Genomic DNA, 27,464 nt, shown 5'->3' with positions numbered 1-27,464 from the left:
AAAAATATAATTTTAAATAATATAATAATGAATAGAGTATAATGAATTAAGAATAAATAATCTCGAAAAAACAGATTGTACGTTTCCTTCCTATATTTCTTTCTTCAATGCACGTATTTGACCATTTCTTGTAAATCTCTTATTTATACAAGTGATGCTTTCATTTAAAGGGAAAACTGAGGAAGGAGAGGGAAATCACAATTTTAGATTAATTGGTCGAATTTGGTAATGAAACTTAATGAAAAGGAAGATGTTTGGGGAATTTGCATCCGGTTTTATCATCATTAAGTGTTAACACCGAAATAGTAAAAAAAGTTGCAAATTTAGTGAGATTTCATATGTGTTTGTCGATGAGATTGTTAGTTGAGGAGTCTGGTCTTCGTTTTGACCTCATGGCTGATCGCTATAGAGACAAAGCGTGGGCTCATGTTGCAGAGTGTCTACAAGGAAAGAATTCACATTAACTTTAGGTGTAACTTGTACTAAAAAGATAAACAAGTACTATTTGTGTTAAAACTATAGTCTAGAACTTTAACTTTGTTATAGAAGATGCGAGCAAATCTGAAAACTAAAACAAAATACAATAATTGCATATTAGGCTCAAATAGACATCAACATATAAGTGTTAACACCTAAACTTATAAGTGCTAACACCTAAACAGGTACAAATTTGCTATGATAGCAAGATTTTATATATCTTTGTTTATGATCTTTACTAAATCGTTGATCAGTTAGAAGTCTATCATTATTGGTTCCCTTCACCAATGGATATATAGGTATATATTTATAGATTTGAGACATATATATATGTAACTACTAGATGTCGGTTTGACACTAAATATCATGTTGTTTTCAAACTAATGTAATCAACTTTAACAATGTGATAGTTAAGAAATATAATTGTACACAATATAATAATAGAGTTCTGAATGAACCAAGAATAAATAATCTCAAAGAACATATTGTAGCTATCCTTCCCATATTTCTCTATTCAATGTACATAGAGTTGAGTATGATCCATTTCATATAAATCTCTCATTCCGTACAAGTGATGCTTTCATTTAAAGGGGAAGCTGAATAGGAAGAGGGAAACAAATATTTTGGATAAATTGGACGAATTTGGTAATAAAACTAAATGAAAAGGAAGATGTTAGGGGAATTTGCGTACAATTGTATCATCAATAAGTGTTAACACCGAAATGAGCAAAACGTTGAGAATTTAGCGAGATTTCATATGTTTATCGACGATATGTATATGTATTAAATCGTTAATTAGTTGGTAATCTGTAGGTGCTGATGGTTCCCTTTACCAACATATATATAACTAGGTGTGAGACCCGTGTAGTACACGGGTTGATTTAAAAAAAACATAAACATTATATTAAAATGTAAATAGAAAATATTTTTTAATGTACAACTTTAAACTAAGAAAGGAATAAACATATTTATTGCAATTTAATATCATATATATATATATATATATATATATATATATATATATATATATATATATATATGATATTTAATACTTTACATATATAAGTATATTACTTTAATTTTAAAAAATAAAACAAACCAAAAATTGACTATTGAATAATATTTATTTTAAAAATACCACAAAATGACAAGTGCCAAAACTTATGAGAGATTGACATGTGGCAAAAAAAAACCTTTATTTATTAAGGAGGATTAGTTTTAATAGTGTTAAATGCGATTGATAAATGTTTTAAATGCGTTTTTAAAGATTTGATTTTCCCAACTTATTAACAATAGAAACAATTTTATTTTACGTATGATGTCAACCACCCGTCCAAATATGACAAATTTGCAAATTTTGAGTTGCCAGGCGTATAGAAAAAAAAAACCCACCGCTCCTGCCCATGTCCAGAAGAATAATGTGAGTTGGCACGCGTTAATAGATGTTGATGCATCCATTAGCCACCATGACATCCTTCAGTAAGAAGGATGGTTCCTGTTGAAAATTGTCAACGTAGCCACACCTACATATATAAACGATATCAGTACTACTTCCCACAAACATAACATCTCTCTCTCTCTCTCTCTCTCTCTCTCTCTCTCCATACAAACAATAATGGCAAAGTCGAACTCTAATCTTTGTGCAGTTGTTCTTTTAATATCAATTCTAATAGTAGCAGCATCAGCAGGGAGTTTTTACGATGACATGGACATCAGTTTTGGGGGTGAACGTGCTAAAATTCTGAATGGAGGTCAGGATCTTTCACTTTCACTCGACCAATACTCTGGATCGGGTTTCCAGTCGAAGCACGAGTACCTGTTTGGAAGGTTCGACATGCAACTCAAACTAGTACCAGGCAATTCTGCTGGCACCGTCACCACATTCTACGTGAGTACCATCGATCGGTTCCAATCTTGAATTTCATATCTGAATTATATATATATATATATATATATATATATATATATATATATATATATATATATATATATATATATATATATATATATATATTGTGATCACTCATTTGTATTAATCTTTTAAAGGCTGATAATAACCATGTCTTTGTATTAAATCACATTAGTTGTCATCACAAGGTGCGGGTCACGATGAGATCGACTTCGAGTTCTTGGGCAACTCCACGGGAAACCCTTACACAATTCACACCAATGTGTATTCACAAGGGAAAGGAAACAAAGAACAGCAGTTCCACCTTTGGTTTGACCCTACCGCAGCCTTCCACACCTATACCATCGTATGGAACAGTCTAAGAATTATGTAAGTCACGCATCCAACATAAACATTAATTGGTTCTCTTCCTTTCTCATGTTTTTCTGCTGTTCCTATATAAAGCTCTTTGTCTCTGCAGTTTCTTAATAGATAACATACCAGTAAGGGTGTTCAATAACAATGATGCTGCTGGAGTCCCATTTCCCAAGAGCCAACCCATGAGGGTTTATGCCAGCCTGTGGAACACGGATGACTGGGCAACCCAAGGTGGGCGTGTGAAGACCGACTGGACTAATGCGCCTTTCACCGCGTTATACAGGAAATTCAATGCCAATGCCAAAAAAGTTGGTCCCAATTCAGTATCTACAAGCTCAATAAATGATAACCAGTCATGGAGTACCCAAGGACTTGATGCAGCTGGCCGAAATAGGATCCGATGGGTGCAAACCAAGCACATGATCTACAACTACTGCAACGACCGCAAACGGTTTCCCAATGGTATTTCAGCGGAATGCAAGACCTCTAGATTCCTTTAAGCCTGCTTACTAACTTGACATCCATATTTTTTATTCTTTATTGATCGATTTCTGATCTTCATGATTATTTATTCTTTGATTCATTGTAAACATTCAAATTGAAAATACAAATAAATACACAAGTATAAGATTCCATGTACACTTTAAAAACGCATTGTCTAACAGCACACTACAATAATTGAAATATCTTTTTCGTTCATATCTAATTATATAGTTTAGTTGGTCAAAATCGAAAGTTATTAGTAAAAACATTATAATTTCTAAAATCCTTTTTTTTCGACACTACATACAAACTTCATTATGTGCAGAATTAACAACAAAAAATGATCCTAGTGGTCTATCATTGTTTTTGATAGGAAACATTGTATGTGGAAGAAATGACTAAAGTCTCGTACGCCTTAGTTAATTGTAACTTCATGTATGATACGTTATGCACTAGATCTTAAATTGTAATGTAGTGGGAGGCAGTAGCAGGTTTTTGTCAAATACAAGAAAAAAAATTAGGAAGGGATGAAGTGGTCGTTATGCTATTTGAAAAGCACTTATGTGGTTACCTTACCTTTCAGAAGAAAGAAACTAGTCTTAGAAGGCTTCAATGATGTAGATAAGAGAGGTTCTAGATATTTAGGGAAAACCATAACAGGGTTTTTGTATACCATTGCGGGTATAACCATCAGTTGGATATCCACACTTTGGAAAGAGTATTCATCTATTAACCATAGAAGCATAATGAATGGAAATTGAAAAAATTATTCTTAGAACTTATTTGGTTGAAAATTTTCATATATTTGGGCAAAAAAAAGACTGTGTCCTACTTTATTAAAAGCACAGTGCATTTCACCTTTCAAAGAATCTAATCATTCATGATAGAACAAAATATGTGTAGATAAAGTAACGGTTTATCAAACAATCAATAAGCCATTGGACTCGGAACCCGAAGAAGATCCTTGGTACTAAGAATCTAGTAGACATGTTTTCCAAGGCAATCATGCTACAGAAGTTGAATCTATGTAAAGCTTCAATTGGTTTCCAAATACTTGGAAAGATAGTAGGAAAGAAGGAAGGCCTATAGAGAGATGTGGTTAACAAAGATTAAGTTTAGGTGGCAGAAGATTGGTTGATTATTTTCCACCTGGGATATTGTGAGTTGAGGAGCCTGATCTTTCTTTCAACCACATTGTCGCTATGAAGACAAAGGAAAGGGCTCCTATTACGGAGTTGCTACAACGAAAGACTTCTCGGTAACTTTAGTTGTAAGTTGTACTAAAAAGATTAAAAAGTACTATCACTACTAAAAAAACAGCCCTTTAATGTCACGCGAACCATAACACACACTGATTTATGATACATAAAAGTCCCCATGATACTCCAACCACCCCATAAATTGGTTATTCCTAAACGAGTCATGAAGGGTATAACGAACATACGCTGTCTCCACATTGGATCAAGAACAGGGTCAGAAGGATCAAAAACTGCTAATTCATACTGGGCCATAGAACCGGCCCAACCAGCGACCAAAGCTGTATGCATTATATGAACAGAAAGCAAGCGTCCGAATCATTCAATACAACGGTATGGACACAATACGAAGGCAAACCCATGGAAATACCCCTTTATGAAAGAAAAATGACACTACGTAACTTTATTGCATTGGAAATATACTATGGCTATGTTATGGACCCCCTCTTTAGTGGATTATTTTAATGCAAGGGTTCAGCTCTCCCAAAATTTGAAGCATTTAGGAGACACATTTTTGCGTGCCCTAAAATTAATGTCACAAAAAAACATGGAGGGTACCTATAAAAAAAAGCATGTCGTATAAGCATGTCATTTTGTAAGTTTTCATGAAGAATGACACACATTTCCCATCCTTTAATAATTAGTAGGGGGGGGGGGGGTTGAAATCCCGAAAATATTAAAAAACCTCGGCGCCTTGTTCTCTAATCATCTCCCATTCGTCATTTTGATGTCTATGATGCGTCTCCTCCTTCTTCTATACAATCATCTACCGAAGAAACCTAATGACATTTCGCGGTTGTGCATCTCTCTTTCATCTTTTTGCAGCTCTACAAAATGTTTAGGTTTATAGGGTTCATTAAATCTCGTCCTTTACACACATCATTTCTTATTCTCTCTTTCTTATTCATTAACACTCGTTCTCTCATGACTCCTCTGACTTGGCCGCCTAAAATCTTCCCTCCATTGTGCAGTTGTCTTTGCCGGAGTACATGTCGTTACTAGAGACTAGAGTGAACATTGATGTCACCTAAGCCTCAGCAAGCCTCCAATGTACCCGATCTCTCTCTCTCTCTCTCTCTCTCTCTCTCTCTCTAACTTGGTAATAACTTATTCGCTTTATAAGTATATTATTTTTTGAATCTTTTTAGGTTTGAAATATTGATTATGATTGGAAATTGTTTTCATTTGTTACAAAATCCGATTGTTACTTTGTAATTAGTTTGACGATTTTTTTTGATGATTTAGTGTTAGCGTTCTTAATTTTCCTTTAGGTTTGTGCTTTCTAATACGAAAAAGACTATAGATAGTTTATTTTCATGGAATGTTTGCTTTTGCTTGCTAAATTTTCTGTAGGGGAGTTTGTAAATGTATGGTATTACTGTGCATTTAGCAAATCGATTCTCCATTTTATTACCATCCTGAAATAGAAGATAAAACTATGTAGGTTGTTATACATGGTTTTTGTATTAATAACAGTTGTGATAACTTAGAAGATGAATCCATGAAAGCTAAAATGGTGACTTTTATGTAACCCATTAAAGAAATAAGAAACCTTTTTTTTTTAATAATCTTGTTTTATTTAATTTGCAACCATTTGGATTCTTGGTAAATTAAATGAAAGTGGAAAAGAATCCTGGAGCAATGAAGGAGAAACACACGTGTGACTGTCATTGATGGAATCTCTAGTCGAATCAAACATTTATTCATTTAATATTATATCACTTGCTATTAGTTTTTGAGTATTGTTTTTTCTATAGAGAGGAGGCAACTGGCGTAACTGGATCTCTTGCAATAGGTGTAGCATACTTTGGTGTCATAGAATCGACCAAAAAATGGATTGAAGAAACACATGTGAATCTTAGAGGTCCCTGGGCTAATATGGAAAGATAAAGGACCAAAGGGACTATATAAAGGATCGGTTGGGTCTCATGTTTCAATTGTTGCGTTTGAGGTAGGTGAATTGGTCTGAATACAAGTCTTAATCGGAGATGGTGTATTGTTAGGGGAATTGATAAGATATGATGAAATAGTTTTTGTATTACATTTATTTAAACATTGGAATGATTATTATTATTTGACATACTATATATTTTTAAATGGATTGTCTTTTTTTTAATGATATGCTATTTTATATTTTGAGACAATAATTGTCATCTAATTTGGAAATTATTAAATCCATTTAAAAAAATATTTTTTTAAAACCTTTAAAATTGTCTTTCTTTATGACACAAGCTTTAATGATACGCATTGTGTGTCGTAAATGCGTGTCGTAAGGTTACGACACATAAATGCGTGTGGTCTTCCTTTATGATAGGCCCTTCAGTGACACGCATTTGCGTGTCATATGTATCCTTCTATGACACGCAATTCTTGTCATTAAAGGATATTTTTCTATTAGTGTATTTATCTAAAAAATAAGGTCCAGAATTTTAACATTGTTACAGAAGATGCAAGCACAAATGAAAACTTAATAAAAATACAATAATTGCATATTAGGCTCAAATAGACTGCAACATATAAGTTTTAACACCAAAATGGGTAAAAATGTGCTAAATCAGGAAGATTTCATATATATTTGTCGATGATTTGTATTAAATCCTTAATGAACTGGAAGCCAACGTTGAATAGCTAATAATGCTTGTATGTATTTATACATTTGAGACATGAATAACTATTAGATGTCGGTTTGAAACTAAATATCATGTTGTTTTGAGACTAATCTAATGTTTTGTTACTATAGTTTCAATCTCTCGTGTAAATATGTGTTATGTTCACTGGTAGATACATGTTCATCCCATTCATGATACCATTTTTTTCTTGGTTTTTTTTCAATAAATCCGTTAAATTTAAGAAAAAAACTATAACAAATATAAATATTCAGTTATCACCATTAAATGGTAATTTCTTATGTAGCCTCTTTAAAGAGGTTCCTCGTCCTCAAACGACATCTTCAATTTCACACCTATAGTAAATTGCAGTCACAACATCAATCCTATGATGAATTTACTTTCCCTTCCAAATTTCAAGAAATCAGTCAAGATCCCAACCTTTTCTTTTTATGATAACTTTTAATTAACATTAAGAATGTGATTGCTAAAAATATAATTGTACATAATATAATAATGGATAAAGTATAATGAATTAAGAATAAATAATCTTGAAAAACAAATTGTAGGTTTCCTTCCTATATTTCTTTATTTAATACAAGTAGAGTTGCATTTGATCCATTTCTTATAAATCTCTTATTCGTACAAGTGATGCTTTCATTTAAAGGGAAAACCGAGGAAGGAGAGGGAAATCACAATTTTAGATTAATTGATTGAATTTAGTAATGAAACTTAATGAAAAGAAGATCTTTGGGGGAATTTGCATCCGGTTTTATCATCATTAAGTGTTACCACCGAAATAGGTAAAAAAGTTGGAAATTTAGTGAGATTTCATATGTGTTTGTCGATGAGATTGTTACTTGAGGAGTCTGGTGTTCCTTTCCATTTCATGGTCGCTATAGAGACAAAGCATGGACTCCTGTTGCGGAGTGGCTACAAGGAAAGACTTCACAATAACTTTAGGTGTAAGTTGTACTAAAAAGATAAACAAGTACTATTTGTGTTAAAACTATAGTCTAGAATTTTAACTTTGTTATAGAACATGCGAGCAAATATGAAAACTAAAACGAAATACAATAATTGCATATTGGGCTCAAATAGACATCAACATATAAGTGTTAACACCTAAACATGTACAAATTTGCTATATTAGCGGGATTTTATATATATTTGTTTATGATCTTTACTAAATCGTTGATCAATTAGAAGTCTATCATTATTGGTTCCCTTCACTGATGGATATATAGGTATATATTTATAGATATAAGACATATGTAACTACTAGATTTCGGTTTGACACTAAATATCATGTTGTTTTCAGACTAATGTAATGGTTTGTTACGATAATTTCAATCCTCGTTTATATATCCATTATGTTCGCATGGTAGATAAATGTTCATCCCATTCATGATACCATTTTTTCTTGATTTCTTTCAATGAATCCGTTAAATTAAGAAAAAAAATCTATAACATATATAAATATTCAATTATCAACATTACAAGGTTATGACCAAGACAAATTGTTTTAACTGCTATTATTTCCCTATAAACATGCATTTTAGATTGCAACACATTTGAGAACTCAAAAAAACAAATAATGGTAAATTTCTTAGTTACCCTCTTTAAGGAGTGTCCTCGTCCTCAAACGTCATCTTCGGTTTCACACGCTACAGTAAATTATAACATCTATGTACTTGTTCAAGCCTATCACAAATTTACTTTCCTTATTAAATTTCAAGAACTCAATCAAGATCCCAACCACTTCAAAGAAATCAATATTTGCCGACTTTTAATTAACTTTAAGAATGTGATAGTTAAGAAATATAATTGTACATAATATAATAATAATGTTCTGAATGAACCAAAAATAAATAATCTCAAACAACATATTGTAGCTATCCTTCCCATATTTTTCTATTCAATGTACATAGAGTTGAGTTTGATCCATTTCATATAAATCTCCATTCCGTACAAGTGATGTTTTCATTTAAAGGGGAAGCCGAGGAGGGAGAGGGAAACAAATCTTTTGGATAAATTGGACGAATTTGGTAATAAAACTAAATGAAAAGGAAGATGTTAGGGGAATTTGCATACAGTTGTATTATCAATAAGTTTTAACACCGAAATGGGCAAAACGTTGATAATTTAGCGAGATTTCATATATATTTGTCGACGATATGTATTAAATCGTTAATCAGTTGGTAGTCCGCCGGTGCTGATGGTTCCCTTTACCGACAGATATATAATTAGTTTTAGTTTTAATTAGTTTTATGGATTTTATTTTCCCTTATTAACAATTAAAACAATTTTATTTTAGGTATGATGTCAACCACCGGTCCAAATATGACAAATTTGCTACTTTTGATTTGCCAGACGTATAGAAAAAAAAAACCCACCGCTCCTGCCCTTGTCCAGAAGAATAATGTGAGTTGGCACGCGTCAATAGATATTGGTGCATCCATTAGCCATCATGACATCCTTCAGTAACAAGGATGGTTCCTATTGAAAACTGTCAACGTAGCCACACCTCTCTATATAAACGATATCAGTACTACTTCTCACAAACATAACATCTCTCTCTCTCTCTCTCTCTCTCTCTCTCTCTCTCTCCATACAAACAATAATGGCAAAGTCGAACTCTAATCTTTGTGCAGTTGTTCTTTTAATATCAATTCTAATAGTAGCAGCATCAGCAGGGAGTTTTTACGATGACATGGACATCAGTTTTGGGGGTGAACGTGCTAAAATTCTGAATGGAGGTCAGGATCTTTCACTTTCACTCGACCAATACTCTGGATCGGGTTTCCAGTCGAAGCACGAGTACCTGTTTGGAAGGTTCGACATGCAACTCAAACTAGTACCAGGCAATTCTGCTGGCACCGTCACCACATTCTACGTGAGTACCATCGATCGGTTCCAATCTTGAATTTCATATCTGAATTATATATATATATATATATATATATATATATATATATATATATATATATATATATATATATATATATATATATATATATATATATATATATACATTGTGATCACTCATTTGTATTAATCTTTTAAAGGCTGATAATAACCATGTCTTTGTATTAAATCACATTAGTTGTCATCACAAGGTGCGGGTCACGATGAGATCGACTTCGAGTTCTTGGGCAACTCCACGGGAAACCCTTACACAATTCACACCAATGTGTATTCACAAGGGAAAGGAAACAAAGAACAGCAGTTCCACCTTTGGTTTGACCCTACCGCAGCCTTCCACACCTATACCATCGTATGGAACAGTCTAAGAATTATGTAAGTCACGCATCCAACATAAACATTAATTGGTTCTCTTCCTTTCTCATGTTTTTCTGCTGTTCCTATATAAAGTTCTTTGTCTCTGCAGTTTCTTGATAGATAACATACCAGTAAGGGTGTTCAATAACAATGATGCTGCTGGAGTCCCATTTCCCAAGAGCCAACCCATGAGGGTTTATGCCAGCCTGTGGAACGCGGATGACTGGGCAACCCAAGGTGGGCGTGTGAAGACCGACTGGACTAATGCGCCTTTCACCGCGTTATACAGGAAATTCAATGCCAATGCCAAAAAAGTTGGTCCCAATTCAGTATCTACAAGCTCAATAAATGATAACCAGTCATGGAGTACCCAAGGACTTGATGCAGCTGGCCGAAATAGGATCCGATGGGTGCAAACCAAGCACATGATCTACAACTACTGCAACGACCGCAAACGGTTTCCCAATGGTATTTCAGCGGAATGCAAGACCTCTAGATTCCTTTAAGCCTGCTTACTAACTTGACATCCATATTTTTTATTCTTTATTGATTGATTTCTGATCTTCATGATTATTTATTCTTTGATTCATTGTAAACATTCAAATTGAAAATACAAATAAATACACAAGTATAAGATTCCATGTACACTTTAAAAACGCATTGTCTAACAGCACACTACAATAATTGAAATATCTTTTTCGTTCATATCTAATTATATAGTTTAGTTGGTCAAAATCGAAAGTCATTAGTAAAAACATTATAATTTCTAAAATCCTTTTTTTTCGACACTACATACAAACTTCATTTTGTGTAGAATTAACAACAAAAAATGATCCTAGAGGTCTATCATTGTTTTCGATAGGAAACATTGTATTTGGAAGAAATGGCTAAAGTCTCGTATGCCTTAGTTAATTGTTACTTCATGTATATATGATACGTTATGCACTAGATCTTAAATTGTAATGTAGTGGGAGGCAGTAGCAGGTTTATGTCAAATACAAGAAAAAAATTAGGAAGGGATGAAGTGGTCGTTATGCTATTTGAAAAGCACTTATGTGGTTACCTTACCTTTCAGAAGAAAGAAACTAGTCTTCGAAGGCTTCAGTGATGTAGATAAGAGATGTTCTAGATATTTAGGGAAAACCATAACAGGGTTTTTGTATACCATTGCGGGTATAACCATCAGTTGGATATCCACACTTTGGAAAGAGTATTCATCTATTAACCATAGAAGCATAATGAATGGAAATTGAAAAAATTATCCTTAGAACTTATTTGGTTGAAAATTTTCATATATTTGGGCAAAAAAAGACTGTGTCCTACTTTATTAAAACCATAGTGCATTTCACCTTTCAAAGAATCTAATCATTCATGATAGAACAAAGTATGTGTAGATGAAGTAACGGTTTATCAAACAATCAATTAGCCATTGGACTCGGAACCCAAAGAAGATCCTTGGTACTAAGAATCTAGTAGACATGTTTTCCAAGGCAATCATGATACAAAAGTTGAATCTATGTAAAGCGTCAATTGGTTTCTAGATACTTGGAAAGATAGTTGGAAAGAAGGAAGGCCTATAGAGAGATGTGGTTAACAAAGATTAAGTTTAGGTGGCAGAAGATTGGTTGATTATTTTCCACCTGGGATATTGTGAGTTGAGGAGCCTGATCTTTCTTTCAACCACATTGTCGCTATGAAGACAAAGGAAAGGGCTCCTATTACTGAGTTGCTACAACGAAAGACTTCTCGGTAACTTTAGGTGTAAGTTGTACTAAAAAGATTAAAAAGTACTATCACTACTAAAAAACAACACTTTAATGGCATGCGAACCATGGCACACAATGATTTATGATACATAAAACTCCCCGTGATACTCCAACCACCCGATGAATTGGTTATTCCTAAACGAGTCATGAAGGGTGTAACGAACATATGCTGTCTCCACATTGGATCAAGAACAGGGTCAGAAGGATCAAAAACTGCTAATTCATACAGGGCCCAACCAGCAACCAAAGCTGTATGCATTATATGAAAAGAAAGCAAGCGTCCGGGATCATTCAATACAACGGTATGAACACGATACGAAGGCAAACCCATGAAAATACCCCTTGATGAAAGAAAAAAGACACTACATAACTTTATTGCATTAGAAATATACTATGGCTATGTTATGGACCCCCTCTTTAGTGGATTATTTCAACGCAAGGGTTCAGCTCTCCCAAAATTTGAAGCATTTAGGAGACAAATTTTTGCGTGCCCTAAAATTAATGTCACAAAACAACATTGAGGGTACCTATAAAAAAAGTATGTCGTATAAGCATGTCATTTTGTAAGTTTTCATGAGGAATGACACACGTTTCCCATCCTTTAATAACTAGCGGGGGGGGGGGGGGGGGTTGAAAACCCGAAAATATTAAAAAACCTCGGCGCCTTGTTCTCTAATCACCTCCCATTCGTCATTTTGATGTCTATGATGCGTCTCCTCCTTCTTCTGTACAAACATCATCCGAAGAAAACCCAATGACATTTCGCGGTTGTGCATCTCCCTTTCTTCTTTTTGCAGCTCTACAAAATGTTTAGGTTTATAGGGTTCATTAAATCTCGTCCTTTACACACATCATTTCTTATTCTCTCTTTCTTATTCATTAACACTCGTTCTCTCATGACTCCTGTGACTTGGCCGCCTAAAATCTTTCCTCCATTGTGCAGCTGTCTTTGCCGGAGTACAGGTCGTTACTGGAGACTAGAGTGAACATTGATGTCGCCTAAGCCTCAGCGAGCCTCCAATGTACCAGATCTCTCTCTCTCTCTCTCTCTCTCTAACTTGGTAATAACTTATTCGTTTTATAAGTATATTATTTTTTTAAACTTTTTAGGTTTGAAATATTGATTATGATTGGAAATTGTTTTCATTTGTTACAAAATCCAATTGTTACTTTGTAATTAGATTGACGATTTTTTTTTGATGATTTAGTGTTAGCGTTCTTAATTTTCCTTTTGGTTTGTGCTTTCTAATACGAAAAAGATTATAGATAGTTTATTTTCATGGAATGTTTGCTTTTGCTTACTAAATTTTCTGTAGGGGAGTTTGTAAATGTATGGTATTACTATGCATTTAGCAAATGGATTCTCCATTTTATTACCATCCTGAAATAGAAGATAAAACTATGTAGGTTGTTATACATGTTATTTGTATTAATAAAAGTTGTGATAACTTAGAAGATGAATCCATGAAAGCTAAAATGGTGACTTTTATGTAACCCATTAAAGAAATAAGAAACCTTTTTTTTTTTAATAATCTTGTTTTATTTAATTTGCAACCATTTGGACTCTTGGTAAATTAAATGAAAGTGGAAAAGAATCTTGGAGCAATGAAGGAGAAACACACGTGACTGTCATTGATGGAATCTCTAGTCGAATCAAACATTTATTCATTTAGTATTATATCACTTGCTATTAGTTTTTGAGTATTGTTTTTTTATAGAGAGGAGGCAACTGGGGTAACTGGATCTCTTGCAATAGGTGTAGCATACTTTGGTGTCATCGAATCGACCAAAAAATGGATTGAAGAAACACATGTGAATCTTAGAGGTCCCTAGGCTAATATGGAAAGATAAAGGACCAAAGGGACTATATAAAGGATCGGTTGGGTCTCATGTTTCAATTGTTGCATTTGAGGTAGGTGAATTGGTCTGAATACAAGTCTTAATCGGAGATGGTGTATTGTTAGGGGAATTGATAAGATATGATGAAATAGTTTTTGTATTACATTTATTTAAACATTGGAATGATTATTATTATTTGACATACTATATATTTTTAAATGGATTGTCTTTTTTTTAATGATATGCTATTTTATATTTTGAGACAATAATTGTCATCTAATTTGGAAATTATTAAATCCATTTAAAAAAATATTTTTTTAAAACCTTTAAAATTGTCTTTCTTTATGACACAAGCTTTAATGATACGCATTGTGTGTCGTAAATGCGTGTCGTAAGGTTACGACACATAAATGCGCTTGGTCTTCCTTTATGATAGGCCCTTCAGTGACACGCATTTGCGTGTCATATGTATCCTTCTATGACACGCAATTCTTGTCATTAAAGGATATTTTTCTATTAGTGTATTTATCTAAAAATTAAGGTCCAGAATTTTAACTTTGTTACAGAAGATGCAAGCACAAATGAAAACTTAATAAAAATACAATAATTGCATATTAGGCTCAAATAGACTGCAACATATAAGTTTTAACACCAAAATGGGTAAAAATGTGCTAAATCAGGAAGATTTCATATATATTTGTCGATGATTTGTATTAAATCCTTAATGAACTGGAAGCCAACGTTGAATAGCTAATATATGCTTGTATGTATTTATACATTTGAGACATGCTTAACTATTAGATGTCGCTTTGAAACTAAATATCATGTTGTTTTGAGACTAATCTAATGTTTTGTTACTATAGTTTCAATCTCTCTTGTAAATATCTATTATGTTCACTGGTAGATACATGTTCATCCCATTCATGATACCATTTTTTTCTTGGTTTTTTTCAATAAATCCGTTAAATTTAAGAAAAAAACTATAACAAATATAAATATTCAGTTATCACCATTAAATGGTAATTTCTTATGTAGCCTCTTTAAAGCGGTTCCTCGTCCTCAAACGACATCTTCAATTTCACACCTATAGTAAATTGCAGTCACAACATCAATCCTATGAGGAATTTACTTTCCCTTCCAAATTTCAAGAACTCAATCAAGATCCCAACCTTTTATTTTTATGATAACTTTTAATTAACATTAAGAATGTGATTGCTAAAAATATAATTGTACATAATATAATAATGGATAAAGTATAATGAATTAAGAATAAATAATCTTGAAAAACAAATTGTAGGTTTCCTTCCTATATTTCTTTCTTTAATACAAGTAGAGTTGCATTTGATCCATTTCTTATAAATCTCTTATTCGTACAAGTGATGCTTTCATTTAAAGGGAAAACCGAGGAAGGAGAGGGAAATCATAATTTTAGATTAATTGATTGAATTTAGTAATGAAACTTAACGAAAAGAAGATCTTTGGGGGAATTTGCATCCGGTTTTATCATCATTAAGTGTTACCACCAAAATAGGTAAAAAAGTTGGAAATTTAGTGAGATTTCATATGTGTTTGTCGATGAGATTGTTACTTGAGGAGTCTGGTGTTCCTTTCCATTTCATGGTCGCTATAGAGACAAAGCATGGACTCCTGTTGCGGGGTGGCTACAAGGAAAGACTTCACAATAACCTTAGGTGTAAGTTGTACTAAAAAGATAAACAAGTACTATTTGTGTTAAAACTATAGTCTAGAATTTTAACTTTGTTATAGAACATGCGAGCAATTATGAAAACTAAAACGAAATACAATAATTGCATATTGGGCTCAAATAGACATCAACATATAAGTGTTAACACCTAAACAGGGACAAATTTGCTATATTAGCGAGATTTTATATATCTTTGTTTATGATCTTTACTAAATCGTTGATCAATTAGAAGTCTATCATTATTGGTTCCCTTCAATGATGGATATATAGGTATATATTTATAGATATAAGACATATGTAACTACTAGATTTCGGTTTGACACTAAATATCATGTTGTTTTCAGACTAATGTAATGTTTTGTTACGATAATTTCAATCCTCGTTTAGATATCCATTATGTTCGCATGGTAGATAAATGGATACATCCACCGATATTAGACATGACCGACTATCTTTTCTTCGTATGGAAAATGTACTGGTAAATGTTTCATGGAGTAAAAAATACCAGGGACAAAGATGGTCTCTAATTTACATAGTATTATTGGGATCTCGGTTTCAATCATTTCCATGTCTTTTGCTGTGATTGTTGTTGCTGTTAATGTTTTGAAGAAAATACTCAACTCTGTTAATGCTTCCCACACTTGTTTTGGCAACATCTCACGGAATGCAATTGGCATCAATCTTTGCATAAAAACATGACAATCGTGGCTTTTCATTCGGAATAGTCTACACCCTGTTAAAGCAACACACCTCCCCAAATTAGAAACATAACCATCGGGGAAACACAATTTCTCCACCCATTGGCATATGGCCTTCTTTTGATTTTGCTCCAGAGTGTAGTATGCTCTTTCATTATCTTCGACTCCTTTTCTCTTCCTACAATAGAGCTTCAGATCTCTTCTGGCTGCTACATTGTTCTTCATCTTCCCTTTGACATCCATTACAGTGTAAAAAAAGTTTCAAATAAAATTTTCACAATATGCGTAACATCAAAATTATGTCTAATGAGATTTTTTTTCCAATATGGTAAATCCCAAAATATGCTTTTCTTTTTCCAACCATGAGCGCCACATATTATGTTTACATCATCAACATTTAGTTCAGCCACTTTTACCAAACATAATTGTTCAATCTTCCTTAAATTTTGTTCACCATTCTTACTTGGAGGAGGACCTTCTATCATTTCACGATTCTTCTTGAACTTATTTTTATCCTTTCTATATGGGTGATTCACCTGTAGAAATCTTCTATGGCAGTCAAACCATGACATCTTATTACCATTCTCTAGTCTGAATGCTTGTGTATGTTTCCCACAATGAGGACATGCTAGCTTACCTACTGTAGCCATCCGGACAACATTGCATATGCTAGAAAATCACTTATTGTCCATATCAAAGCTGCTCTTAGATGGAAATTTTGTTTTAAGGATATATCATATGTTACTACGCCTTCTTCCCATAATTGCTCCAACTCTGCAACAATTGGTTGCAAAAATACATCTATTTTATGCTTAGGGTTTGACGGTCCTGTCACAAGGGCAGTCAAAAACATGTAAGGCTCTTTCATGCATATAGAAGTTGGCAAGTTATAAGGTGTTATAATAATATGCTAAGATGAATATTGCTTTCCAAATGCTCCTTGTGGTGCAAACCCATCTGTACTTAGGCTTGATCTTACATTACGTACTTCTGCTGCAAATGAAGGATGACTTTTGTCAAAGTGCTTCTAAGCTTTTGAACCGGATGGATGACACATTACTCCAGCATCATGTCCATGATTCTCAGAGTGCCATCGCATGGAAGTGGCTGTGGCTTCTGAAGCATACAGTCTCTTCAACCTTGGAGTCAAAGGAAAGTAATGGATTTTCTTGAAGGATACGCGAGAACATCTGGCCAAATTTTTTGACCGTTTGTACCTATCTGCATTGCAGAATTTGCACCGACAAAGATCTTTGTCTTGACTCCAATATATCATACATCCAGACCTGCATCAGTCAATCATCTCCATGAGCAAACCTAGTGCTTGTATTAACTTTTTGCTCTCATATAAACTACCTACCATATTATTCTCCTCTGGTAACACATCATTTATCAACTGGAAGATAGTGTCATAACTATGCTCAGGTATGAGATACTCTGATTTTAAATTCAATAGTCTAGCTACAGCAGATAGTTGTGTCACTTTTTTTTACATCCAGGCCATAATTCTTTATCGGCTGCATCTAGCATATTAAAGAATTTTTTTTATCTAGTGCATTTGGCTCCTCTTCAGGATCAATATTATTTAAATCAGTAGCCATTGTATCTATGACCATTTCTCTATAAGAACATGCACCTTCTCTAAATCTCTTATTCGTACAAGTGATGCTTTCATTTAAAGGGAAAACCGAGGAAGGAGAGGGAAATCACAATTTTAGATTAATTGGTTGAATTTAGTAATGACACTTAATGAAAAAGAAGATGTTTGGGGAAATTTGCATCCGGTTTTACCATCATTAAGTGTTACCACCGAAATAGGTAAAAAAGTTGGAAATTTACATAGATTTCATATGTGTTTGTCGATGAGATTGTTACTTGAGGTGTCTGGTGTTCATTTCGACTTCATGGTCGTTATAGAGACAAAGTATGGACTCCTGTTGCGGAGTGGCTACAAGGAAAAACTTCACAATAACTTTAGGTGTACGTTGTACTAAAATGCTAAACAAGTACTATTTGTGTTAAAACTTTAGTCCAGAATTTTAACTTTGTTACAGAAGATGCGAGCAAATATGAAAACTAAAACAAAATACAATAATTGCATATTGGGCTCAAATAGACATCAACATATAAGTGTTAACACCTAAACAGGTACAAATTTGCTATATTAGTGAGATTTTATATATCTTTGTTTACGATCTTTACTAAATCGTTGATCAATTAGAAGTCTATCATTATTGGTTCCCTTCACCGATGGATATATAGGTATATATTTATAGATACCAGACATATGTAATTACTAGATGTCGGTTTGACACTAAATATCATGTTGTTTTCAGACTAATGTAATGTTTTGTTACGATAATTTCAATCCTCGTGTAGATATCCATTATGTTCGCATGGTAGATAAATGTTCATCCCATTCATGATACCTTTTTTTTTCTTGATTTCTTTCAATGAATCCATGAAATTTAAGAAAAAAAAATCTATAAAATATATAAATATTCAATTATCAACATTACAAGGTTATGACTAAGACAAATTTTTTTAACTGCTATTATTTCCCTATAAACATGCATTTTAGATTGCAACACATTTCAGAACTCAAAAAAACCAATAATTGTAAATTTCTAAGTTTCCCTCTTTAAGGAGTGTGGTCGACCTCAAATGTCATCTTCGGTTTCACACCTACAGTAAATTATAACATCTATGTACTTGTTCAAGCTTATCACGAATTTACATTCCTTCTAAAAATTGAAGAACTCAACCAAGATCTCAACCTTTCTAAAGAAATCAATATATGACGACATTTAATAAAGTTTAAGAATGTGATACTTAAGAAATATAATTGTACATAATATAATAATAGAGAGTGTTGAATGGACTAAGAATAAATTAATAATCTCAAAGAACATATTGTAGCTTTCCTTACCATGTTTCTTTTTTCAATGTAAATGAAGTTGAGTTTGACCAATTTCTTATAAATCTCCCATTCCGTACAAGTGATGCTTTCATTTAAAGGGGAAGCCGAGGAGGGAGAAGGAAACCGAAATTTTGGATAAAATGGACGAATTTTGTAATAAAACTAAATGAAAAGGAAAATTTTTGGGGAATTTGCGTACGGATTTATCATCAATAAGTGTTAACACCGAAATGGATAAAATGTTGATAATTTAGCAAGATTTCATATGTGTTTGTCGACGAAATGTATTAAATGGTTAATCAATTGGTAGTCCGTTGCTGCGGATGGTTCCCTTTACCGACATATATATAATTAGTTTTTTTTAATAGTGTTAAATGCGATTGATAAATGTTTTAAATGCGTTTTTAAAGATTTGATTTTCCCAGCTTACAAATTATTAAAACAATTTTATTTTACGTATGATGTCAACCACCGGTCCAAATATGACAAATTTGCATATTTTGAGTTGCCAGGCGTATAGAAAAAAAAACCCACCGCTCCTGCCCATGTCCAGAAGAATAATGTGAGTTGGCACGCGTTAATAGATGTTGATGCATCCATTAGCCACCATGACATCCTTCAGTAAGAAGGATGGTTCCTGTTGAAAATTGTCAACGTAGCCACACCTACATATATAAACGATATCAGTACTACTTCTCACAAACATAACATCTCTCTCTCTCTCTCTCTCTCTCTCTCTCTCTCTCTCTCTCCTTACAAACAATAATGGCAAAGTCGAACTCTAATCTTTGTGCAGTTGTTCTTTTAATATCAATTCTAATAGTAGCAGCATCAGCAGGGAGTTTTTACGATGACATGGACATCAGTTTTGGGGGTGAACGTGCTAAAATTCTGAATGGAGGTCAGGATCTTTCACTTTCACTCGACCAATACTCTGGATCGGGTTTCCAGTCGAAGCACGAGTACCTGTTTGGAAGGTTCGACATGCAACTCAAACTAGTACCAGGCAATTCTGCTGGCACCGTCACCACATTCTACGTGAGTACCATCGATCGGTTCCAATCTTGAATTTCATATCTGAATTATATATATATTGTGATCACTCATTTGTATTAATCTTTTAAAGGCTGATAATAACCATGTCTTTGTATTAAATCACATTAGTTGTCATCACAAGGTGCGGGTCACGATGAGATCGACTTCGAGTTCTTGGGCAACTCCACGGGAAACCCTTACACAATTCACACCAATGTGTATTCACAAGGGAAAGGAAACAAAGAACAGCAGTTCCACCTTTGGTTTGACCCTACTGCAGCCTTCCACACCTATACCATCGTATGGAACAGTCTAAGAATTATGTAAGTCACGCATCCAACATAAACATTAATTGGTTCTCTTCCTTTCTCATGTTTTTCTGCTGTTCCTATATAAAGCTCTTTGTCTCTGCAGTTTCTTGATAGATAACATACCAGTAAGGGTGTTCAATAACAATGATGCTGCTGGAGTCCCATTTCCCAAGAGCCAACCCATGAGGGTGTATGCCAGCCTATGGAACGCGGATGACTGGGCAACCCAAGGTGGGAGTGTGAAGACCGACTGGACTAATGCGCCTTTCACCGCGTCATACAGGAAATTCAATGCCAATGCCAAAAAAGTTGGTCCCAATTCAGTATCTACAAGCTCCATAAATGATAACCAGTCATGGAGTACCCAAGGACTTGATGCAGCCGGCCGAAACAGGATCCGATGGGTGCAAACCAAGCACATGATCTACAACTACTGCAACGACCGCAAACGGTTTCTCAATGGTATTTCAGCAGAATGCAAGACCTCTAGATTTCTTTAAGCCTGCTTTCTAACTTGATATCCATATTTTTTATTTTTTATTGATCAATTTCTGATCTTGATGATTATTTATTCTTTGATTCATTGTAAACATTCAAATTGAAATTACAAATAAATACACAAGTATAAGATTCCAATTTCACTTTAAAAAATACATTCTATAACACACACTACAATAATTTGAAATGTCATTTTTGTTCATTTCTAATTATATAGTTTAGTTGCTCAAAATTAGAAGTCATTAATAAAAACATTATAATTTCTAAAACCCTTTTTCCTTCGACACTGCATACAAATTTCGTTACGTGTAGAATTAACAACAAAAAATGATGCTCGTGGTCTATCATTGTTTTCGATTGGAAACGTTGTATATGGTTGAAATTTGTGCAATGGTGGAAATGTGTTTATTGAAGAAACACAGACATTTACTTTTTGACACAAAGACATAGGCATGTGAGTGAGTGATAGATGAAGATGTTAACTTTGAAATGAAGAATTCCGAATTTGAAAAGTGTGATTTTTGACATTTGTAATAAATGTATTCTTGGAAAGCAATAGAAAGTTGCATTTGTGAAGACGGGTAGAAACAAGCAAGAGATGGCTAAATTCACATATGCCGCAGTTAATTGTAACTTCATCTATGATATGTTATGCACTAGACCTTATATTGTAATGTAGTGGGAGGCATTAGCAGTTTTATGTCAAATAAAAGAAAAAAAATTGGGAAGGGATGAAGTGGTCGTTATGCTATTTGAAAAGCACTTATGTGGTTTCCTTTTGCTTTTAGAAGAAAGAAACTAGTCTTAAAAGGCTTCAGTGATGTAGATAAGGGAGGTTCTAGATATTTAGGGAAAACCATAATAGGGTTTTTGTATACCATTGTGGGTATAACCATCAGTTGGATATCCATACTTTGGAAAGAGTATTCATCTATTAACTAAAGAAGCATAATGAATGGAAATTGAAAAAATTGTCCTTAGAACTTATTGGTTGAAGTTTTTCATATTAGATTTGGACAAAAAAAAAGGACTATGTCCTACTTTATTAGAACCATAGTGTATTTCACATTTCAAAGAATCTAATCATTCATGAAAGAACAAAATATGTGTAGATGAACTACCACTTTATCAAACAATCAATAAGCCATTGGACTCAGAACCTGAAGAAGATCCTTGGTACTAAGAATCTAGTAGACATGTTTTCCAAGGCAATCATGTTACAAAAGTTGAATCTATGTAAAGCTTCAATTGGCTACTAGATAGTTGGAAAGATAATTGGAAAGAAGGAAGGCCTATAGAGAGATGTGGTTAACAAAGATTAAGTTTAGGTGGCGGAAGATTGGTTGATCATTTCCTAACTAGGATATTGTGAGTTGAGGAGCCTGATCTTTCTTTCAACGACATTGTCGCTATGAAGATAAAGGAAAGGGCTCTAGTTACGGAGTTGCTACAAGGAAAGACTTCCCGATAACTTTTGGTGTAAGTTGTATAAAAAGATAAGAAAGTACTATCGCTGCTAGAAAACAGTCCTTTAATTGCATGCAAACCATGACACACACTGATTTATGATATGTAAAATTGTATGCCCTAAAAATAATGTCAGCTCTCCCAAAACTTGAAGCATTTAGGACACGCATTTTTGCGTGCTGTAATATTAGTGTAACAAAAAAAAAAAAAATACATGGAGGGTACCTATCAAAACAAGCATGCCATATAAGCATGTCATTTTATAATTTTTCATGTAGAAAAACACACGTTTCCCATCCTTAAATAACTAAGAGGGGTGGGGGGGATGAAATCCCCAAAAAATTAAAAACCCCATCGCCTTATTCTCTAATCATCTTCCATTCGTCATTTTTATGTCTATGATGCGTCTCCTCCTTCTTCTGTAAAATCATCTACCAAAGAAACCTAATGGCATTTCGTGGTTGTGGATCTCCCTTTCATCTTATTGCAGCTCTGCAACCATGGTATCAACTCCAACCTTCCTATGAACACAATACATATTCGTGTTTAGGTTTTTAGGGTTCATTAAATCTCGTTGTTTACATACATCATATCTTATTCTCTCTTTCTTCTTCATTAACCCTCGTTCCCTCATGACTCCTCTGACCTGGCCGCCTAAAATCTTCCCTCCACTGTGCAATTGTCTTTTCCGAAGTAAAGGTTGTTACTAGAGACCAGAGTGAGCATTGATGTCGCATAAGCCTGAGTGAGCCTCAATAACTTGGTAATAACTAATTCGCTTGTTAATTATATTATATATTTTTTTTAACTTTTTAGGTTTGAAATATTGATTATGATTGGAAATTAGAAATTGGCAATTGGAAATTGTTTTCTTTTGTTACAAAATCCGATTGTTACTTTTTAATTAGTTTGATGTTTTTTTTTGGTGTTTTAGTGTTAACGTTCTTAATTTTCCATTAGGTTTGTGCTTTTTATTACGAAAAAGACTATAGATAGTTTATTTTCATGTAGTAGCTTTTGCTTGCTAAATTTGCTGTAGGGGAGTTTGTAAATGTATGGTATTACTATCCATTTAGCAAATCGATTCTCCATTTTATTACCATCCTGAAATAGAAGATAAAACCTTGTAGGTTGTTATACATGTTATTTGTATTAAAAACAGTTGTGATAATTTGGAAGATGAATCCATGAAAGCTAAAATTGTGACTTCTATTTAACCCATTAAAGAAATAAGAAAGCTTTTTTTAATAATCTTGTTTTATTTAATTTGCAACGATTTGGATTTTAGGTAAATCAAATGAAAGCGGAAAATAATCTAGGAGCAACATTTATTCATTTAATATTATATCACTTGCTATTAGTTTTTGAGTATTGTTTTTTATAAAGAGGTGACACCTAGGGTAACTGGATCTCTTGCAATAGGTGTAACATACTTTGGTGTCATAGAGTCAACCAAAAAATGGATTGAAGAAACACATCTGAATCTTGGAGGTCACTTGGCCAATATGGAATGATAAAGGACCAAACGGACTATATGAAGTATCGGTTGGGTCTCATGTTTCAATTGTTGCATTTTTAGTAGGTAAATTGGTCTGAATACATGTCTTAATTGGAGATGGTGTATTGTTAGGGGAATTCATAAGATATATATTGAAATAGTTTTTGTATTACATTTATTTAAGCATTGGAATAATTATTGTTATTTGACATACTATACATTTTTAAATGGATTGTCTTTTTTTATATGATATGCTATTTTATATTTTGAGACATTAACTGTAATCCAATTTGAAAATTATTAAATATGTATAGCAAAATATATATTTTTTAAATATTTAAAATTATGACAAATAAAAATGTGTGTCGTCTTTCTTTATGACAGGGGCTTTAATGATACGCATTGCGTGTCGTAAAATGTGCGTCGTATGGTTACGAAACATAAATGTGTGTCGTTTTCCTTGATGACAGGGCCTTCTTTGACACACATCTGCGTGTCATCTGTACCCTTTTATGACACACAATGCGTGTCATTAAATGATATTTTTCTACTAGGTATTTATCTAAAAATTAAGGTCTGCAATTTTAACTTTGTTACAGAAGATGCACGCACAAATGAAAACTTAATAAAAATACAATAATTGCATATTGGGCTCAAATAGACTTCAACATATAAGTTTTAACACCAAAATGGATAAAGATATGCTAAATTAGGAAGATTTCACATCTGTTTGTCGATGATCTGTACTAAATCCTTAATCAACTAGAAGTCCAAGGTTGATGGTTCCCTTTACGGATGGATACATAGCCAATATATGATTGTACATATTTATACATTTGAGACATACGTAACCATTAGATGTCAGTTCGACATTGAATATCATGTTGTTTTTAGACTAATCTTATGTTTTGTTACGATAGTTTCAATCTCTCTTGTAGATATCCATTATGTTCACATGGTAGACACATGTTCATCCCATTCAAGATACCATTTTTTCTTGGTTTCTTACAATGAATCCGTTAAACTTAAGGAAAAACTATAACAGTTCAGTTATCACTATTAAAAGGAAATATAGGATTTTTGTAGGAAGTATTCAAACATTTTCATCAAACAATTGCAAACTTTTTCATAAAACAAATGCGAACTTTTGACACTAAAATACTTATGAACTCACCAACTTAAATGTTGATTCTCTGTTTCAAAATAACCTGTATTCTCAAGTCACAAGTAGACAGGTACACTAGACAAGGTTTTGAGAAGACGGAGCATGTTCAAGACTCGTCTTTTATTTTGATATATTTTTGGTGTCTTACAACTATACACAGAACACACATGTATAAACTATATTATTAATGCATTAGATGTTGTTGCTTGTTTTACTATTATGCATTGTTATGATACTGTACATGACGTCCTCCACCCCCGAACGTTTCTGCCGTTCTCGGTTTGGGGGTTTGACATGAAACATGTGAACCAAAAACATATAAAGAGGTTGTTTCTGAGCTAAATTGGGTCAAAGCAATGAATGAAGAAATGGAGGCTTCGTATAGAAATCTTACATGGGAAATAATTGATCTTCCTAAACATAGAAAGCCAATTGGATGTAGGTGGATATATAAAATTAAATATAAATCAAATAGAGAAATTAAGAGATACAAAGCTAGGCTTGTTGCAAAAGGGTATAGTCAACGAGAGGGTATAGACTATGATGAGACATTTTCTCAAGTTGAAAAGACTGTTACTGTTAGGATTGTTATTAATTTAGTTGTTAATAAATCTTTGCGTCTTTATCAACTTGACATTGATAATGCTTTTCTTTATGGTGATTTAATTGAAGATGTTTATATGAGTTTGCCTAATGGATATCACTCAATTAATGATAATAAATTTTGCAAACTTGTCAAACCTTTATATAGGCTTAAACATGCACCTAGAAAATGGAATGAGATGTGTTCTTCTCTTTCAAGTTTTAGTTTTATTCAAAGCATAAATGATTACTCTTTGTTTGTTTGGTCAAAAGGTGATACTTTTGTTATATTACTTGTATATGTGGATAATATCATTTTAACAAGCAATTGTATTTGTGAAATCAATTGTGTGAAGGATTTTCTTAAGTCTCAGGTTTTAATTAAAGACTTTGGAGAATTAAAATATTTTCTAGGCATAGAGGTCATGTCTGTTAATGGTGGTATCTGTTTAAATCAAGAAAAATCTAGTTATTCCAAAGCATTGTGATATATAGTTCTCACAGTTTTGTTAATATTTCTGAATTTCAGAAACTTATAATAGGTAAGCTCATTTATTTAACTGTTGCTAGACTAAATATTGCTTATGATGTTCAAATTCTTAGTCAACATATGCATAAACCTCATAAGTCCCATTTGAACAATGCTTTCGGTTGTCGAGGTATTTAAAGTCTAATCCAAGAAAAAAATGTTTTTATTCATAAATATAATGTTTTGATCTTGTTGGATATTTTGATGTTGACTGGGCCAAGTGCGTACCGCTAGAAGACTAATAATAGGGTACTTAGTTTATCGGAGAGTTTCTCTTATTTCCTAGAAAAGTAAGAAACAAAGTATGGTGTCCAGATCTTCCACTGAATCTAAATACCATGCTTTGGGGTCTGCTATTTGTGAAATTTTGTGGGTATTAAAATTTTTATTTGATCTTGGTTTTAAAAATTTAACTCCAGTTAATTTTTTTTGTGATAATGAGTCTACAATCCAATTAGCTGTTAAACTAGTTTTTCATGAAAAATTGAAGCATTTTGAAGTAGATGTTCATTTTGTTAGGAAAAAGAACTGATAATGGTATTGTTGAAGTTGTTAAGGTTGACTCTTATGATTACAATGCTCACATTCTTACAAAATCTTTAGTTTCGTTTCAACATGAATATTTTCAAAAAGATTGGGTCTTATTGACATTTTTATGATAAATGATTAAAATGTTAAGTTTGAGAAGGGGTTATGTTATATATATATATATATATATATATATATATATATATATATATATATATATATATATATATATATATATATATATATATATATATATTTATTTAAGCACAACATTTTGTAATTTCGGGATAGTTTGGTCAATTTTTGTATTGACGTTATTATGCATGGGTTGTTGTGTAAGTTTCTTATTGCAAATGCGAGTTTGTCGATCCACCAGGTCACTTTTCATGATCCGGGTATATATGCTTGTTGGTCAGCTGGCTCGTCTCAATCATATGATGCATTCTGTAGATTGCTATATCTTTTCTCTCTAACTCTCGATTAGGGTTTTCTGTATTATCAAGGGTTTGTATTTCCGATTACAGTAAAATCATTTTGTGTATACGTTAGAGTG

At 33.1% G+C, this 27,464-nt stretch overlaps 3 protein-coding genes across 4 annotated transcripts; all 3 read left to right on the top strand.

Moving 5' to 3' along the window:
- The first annotated feature begins 2,086 nt into the window (after positions 1-2,086).
- LOC128127462 (xyloglucan endotransglucosylase protein 1-like) lies at positions 2,087-3,388 on the top strand. Its single transcript, XM_052765938.1, has 3 exons — positions 2,087-2,365; positions 2,562-2,755; positions 2,847-3,388. Exons 1-3 carry the CDS (start codon positions 2,093-2,095, stop codon positions 3,241-3,243), a joined length of 864 nt encoding a protein of 287 aa, XP_052621898.1. The 5' UTR covers positions 2,087-2,092; the 3' UTR covers positions 3,244-3,388.
- A 6,317-nt stretch (positions 3,389-9,705) lies between these two features.
- Positions 9,706-11,054, top strand: LOC128127461 (xyloglucan endotransglucosylase protein 1-like). 2 transcript variants are annotated; one of them, XM_052765937.1, is made up of 4 exons: positions 9,790-9,984; positions 10,195-10,388; positions 10,480-10,699; positions 10,730-11,054. In XM_052765937.1, exons 1-4 carry the CDS (start codon positions 9,802-9,804, stop codon positions 10,874-10,876), a joined length of 744 nt encoding a protein of 247 aa, XP_052621897.1. In that variant the 5' UTR covers positions 9,790-9,801; the 3' UTR covers positions 10,877-11,054. The 2 variants fall into 2 exon arrangements, with proteins under 2 accessions (XP_052621896.1, XP_052621897.1); XM_052765936.1 differs by having other exon boundaries at positions 9,706-9,984; positions 10,480-11,054.
- Positions 11,055-20,057: 9,003 nt separating this feature from the next.
- LOC111894038 (xyloglucan endotransglucosylase protein 1) lies at positions 20,058-21,280 on the top strand. The gene is made up of 3 exons (XM_023890106.3): positions 20,058-20,336; positions 20,463-20,656; positions 20,748-21,280. The coding sequence occupies exons 1-3, from the start codon at positions 20,064-20,066 to the stop codon at positions 21,142-21,144; spliced, it is 864 nt and encodes a 287-aa protein (XP_023745874.2). The 5' UTR covers positions 20,058-20,063; the 3' UTR covers positions 21,145-21,280.
- Positions 21,281-27,464: the final 6,184 nt, after the last annotated feature.

Source organism: Lactuca sativa, chromosome 7 (assembly GCF_002870075.4).
Source record: "Lactuca sativa cultivar Salinas chromosome 7, Lsat_Salinas_v11, whole genome shotgun sequence".
Taxonomy (NCBI): domain Eukaryota; kingdom Viridiplantae; phylum Streptophyta; class Magnoliopsida; order Asterales; family Asteraceae; genus Lactuca; species Lactuca sativa.
The sequence above is the reverse complement of the archived record's forward strand: the minus strand, read 5'-3'. Positions and strand labels throughout refer to the sequence as shown.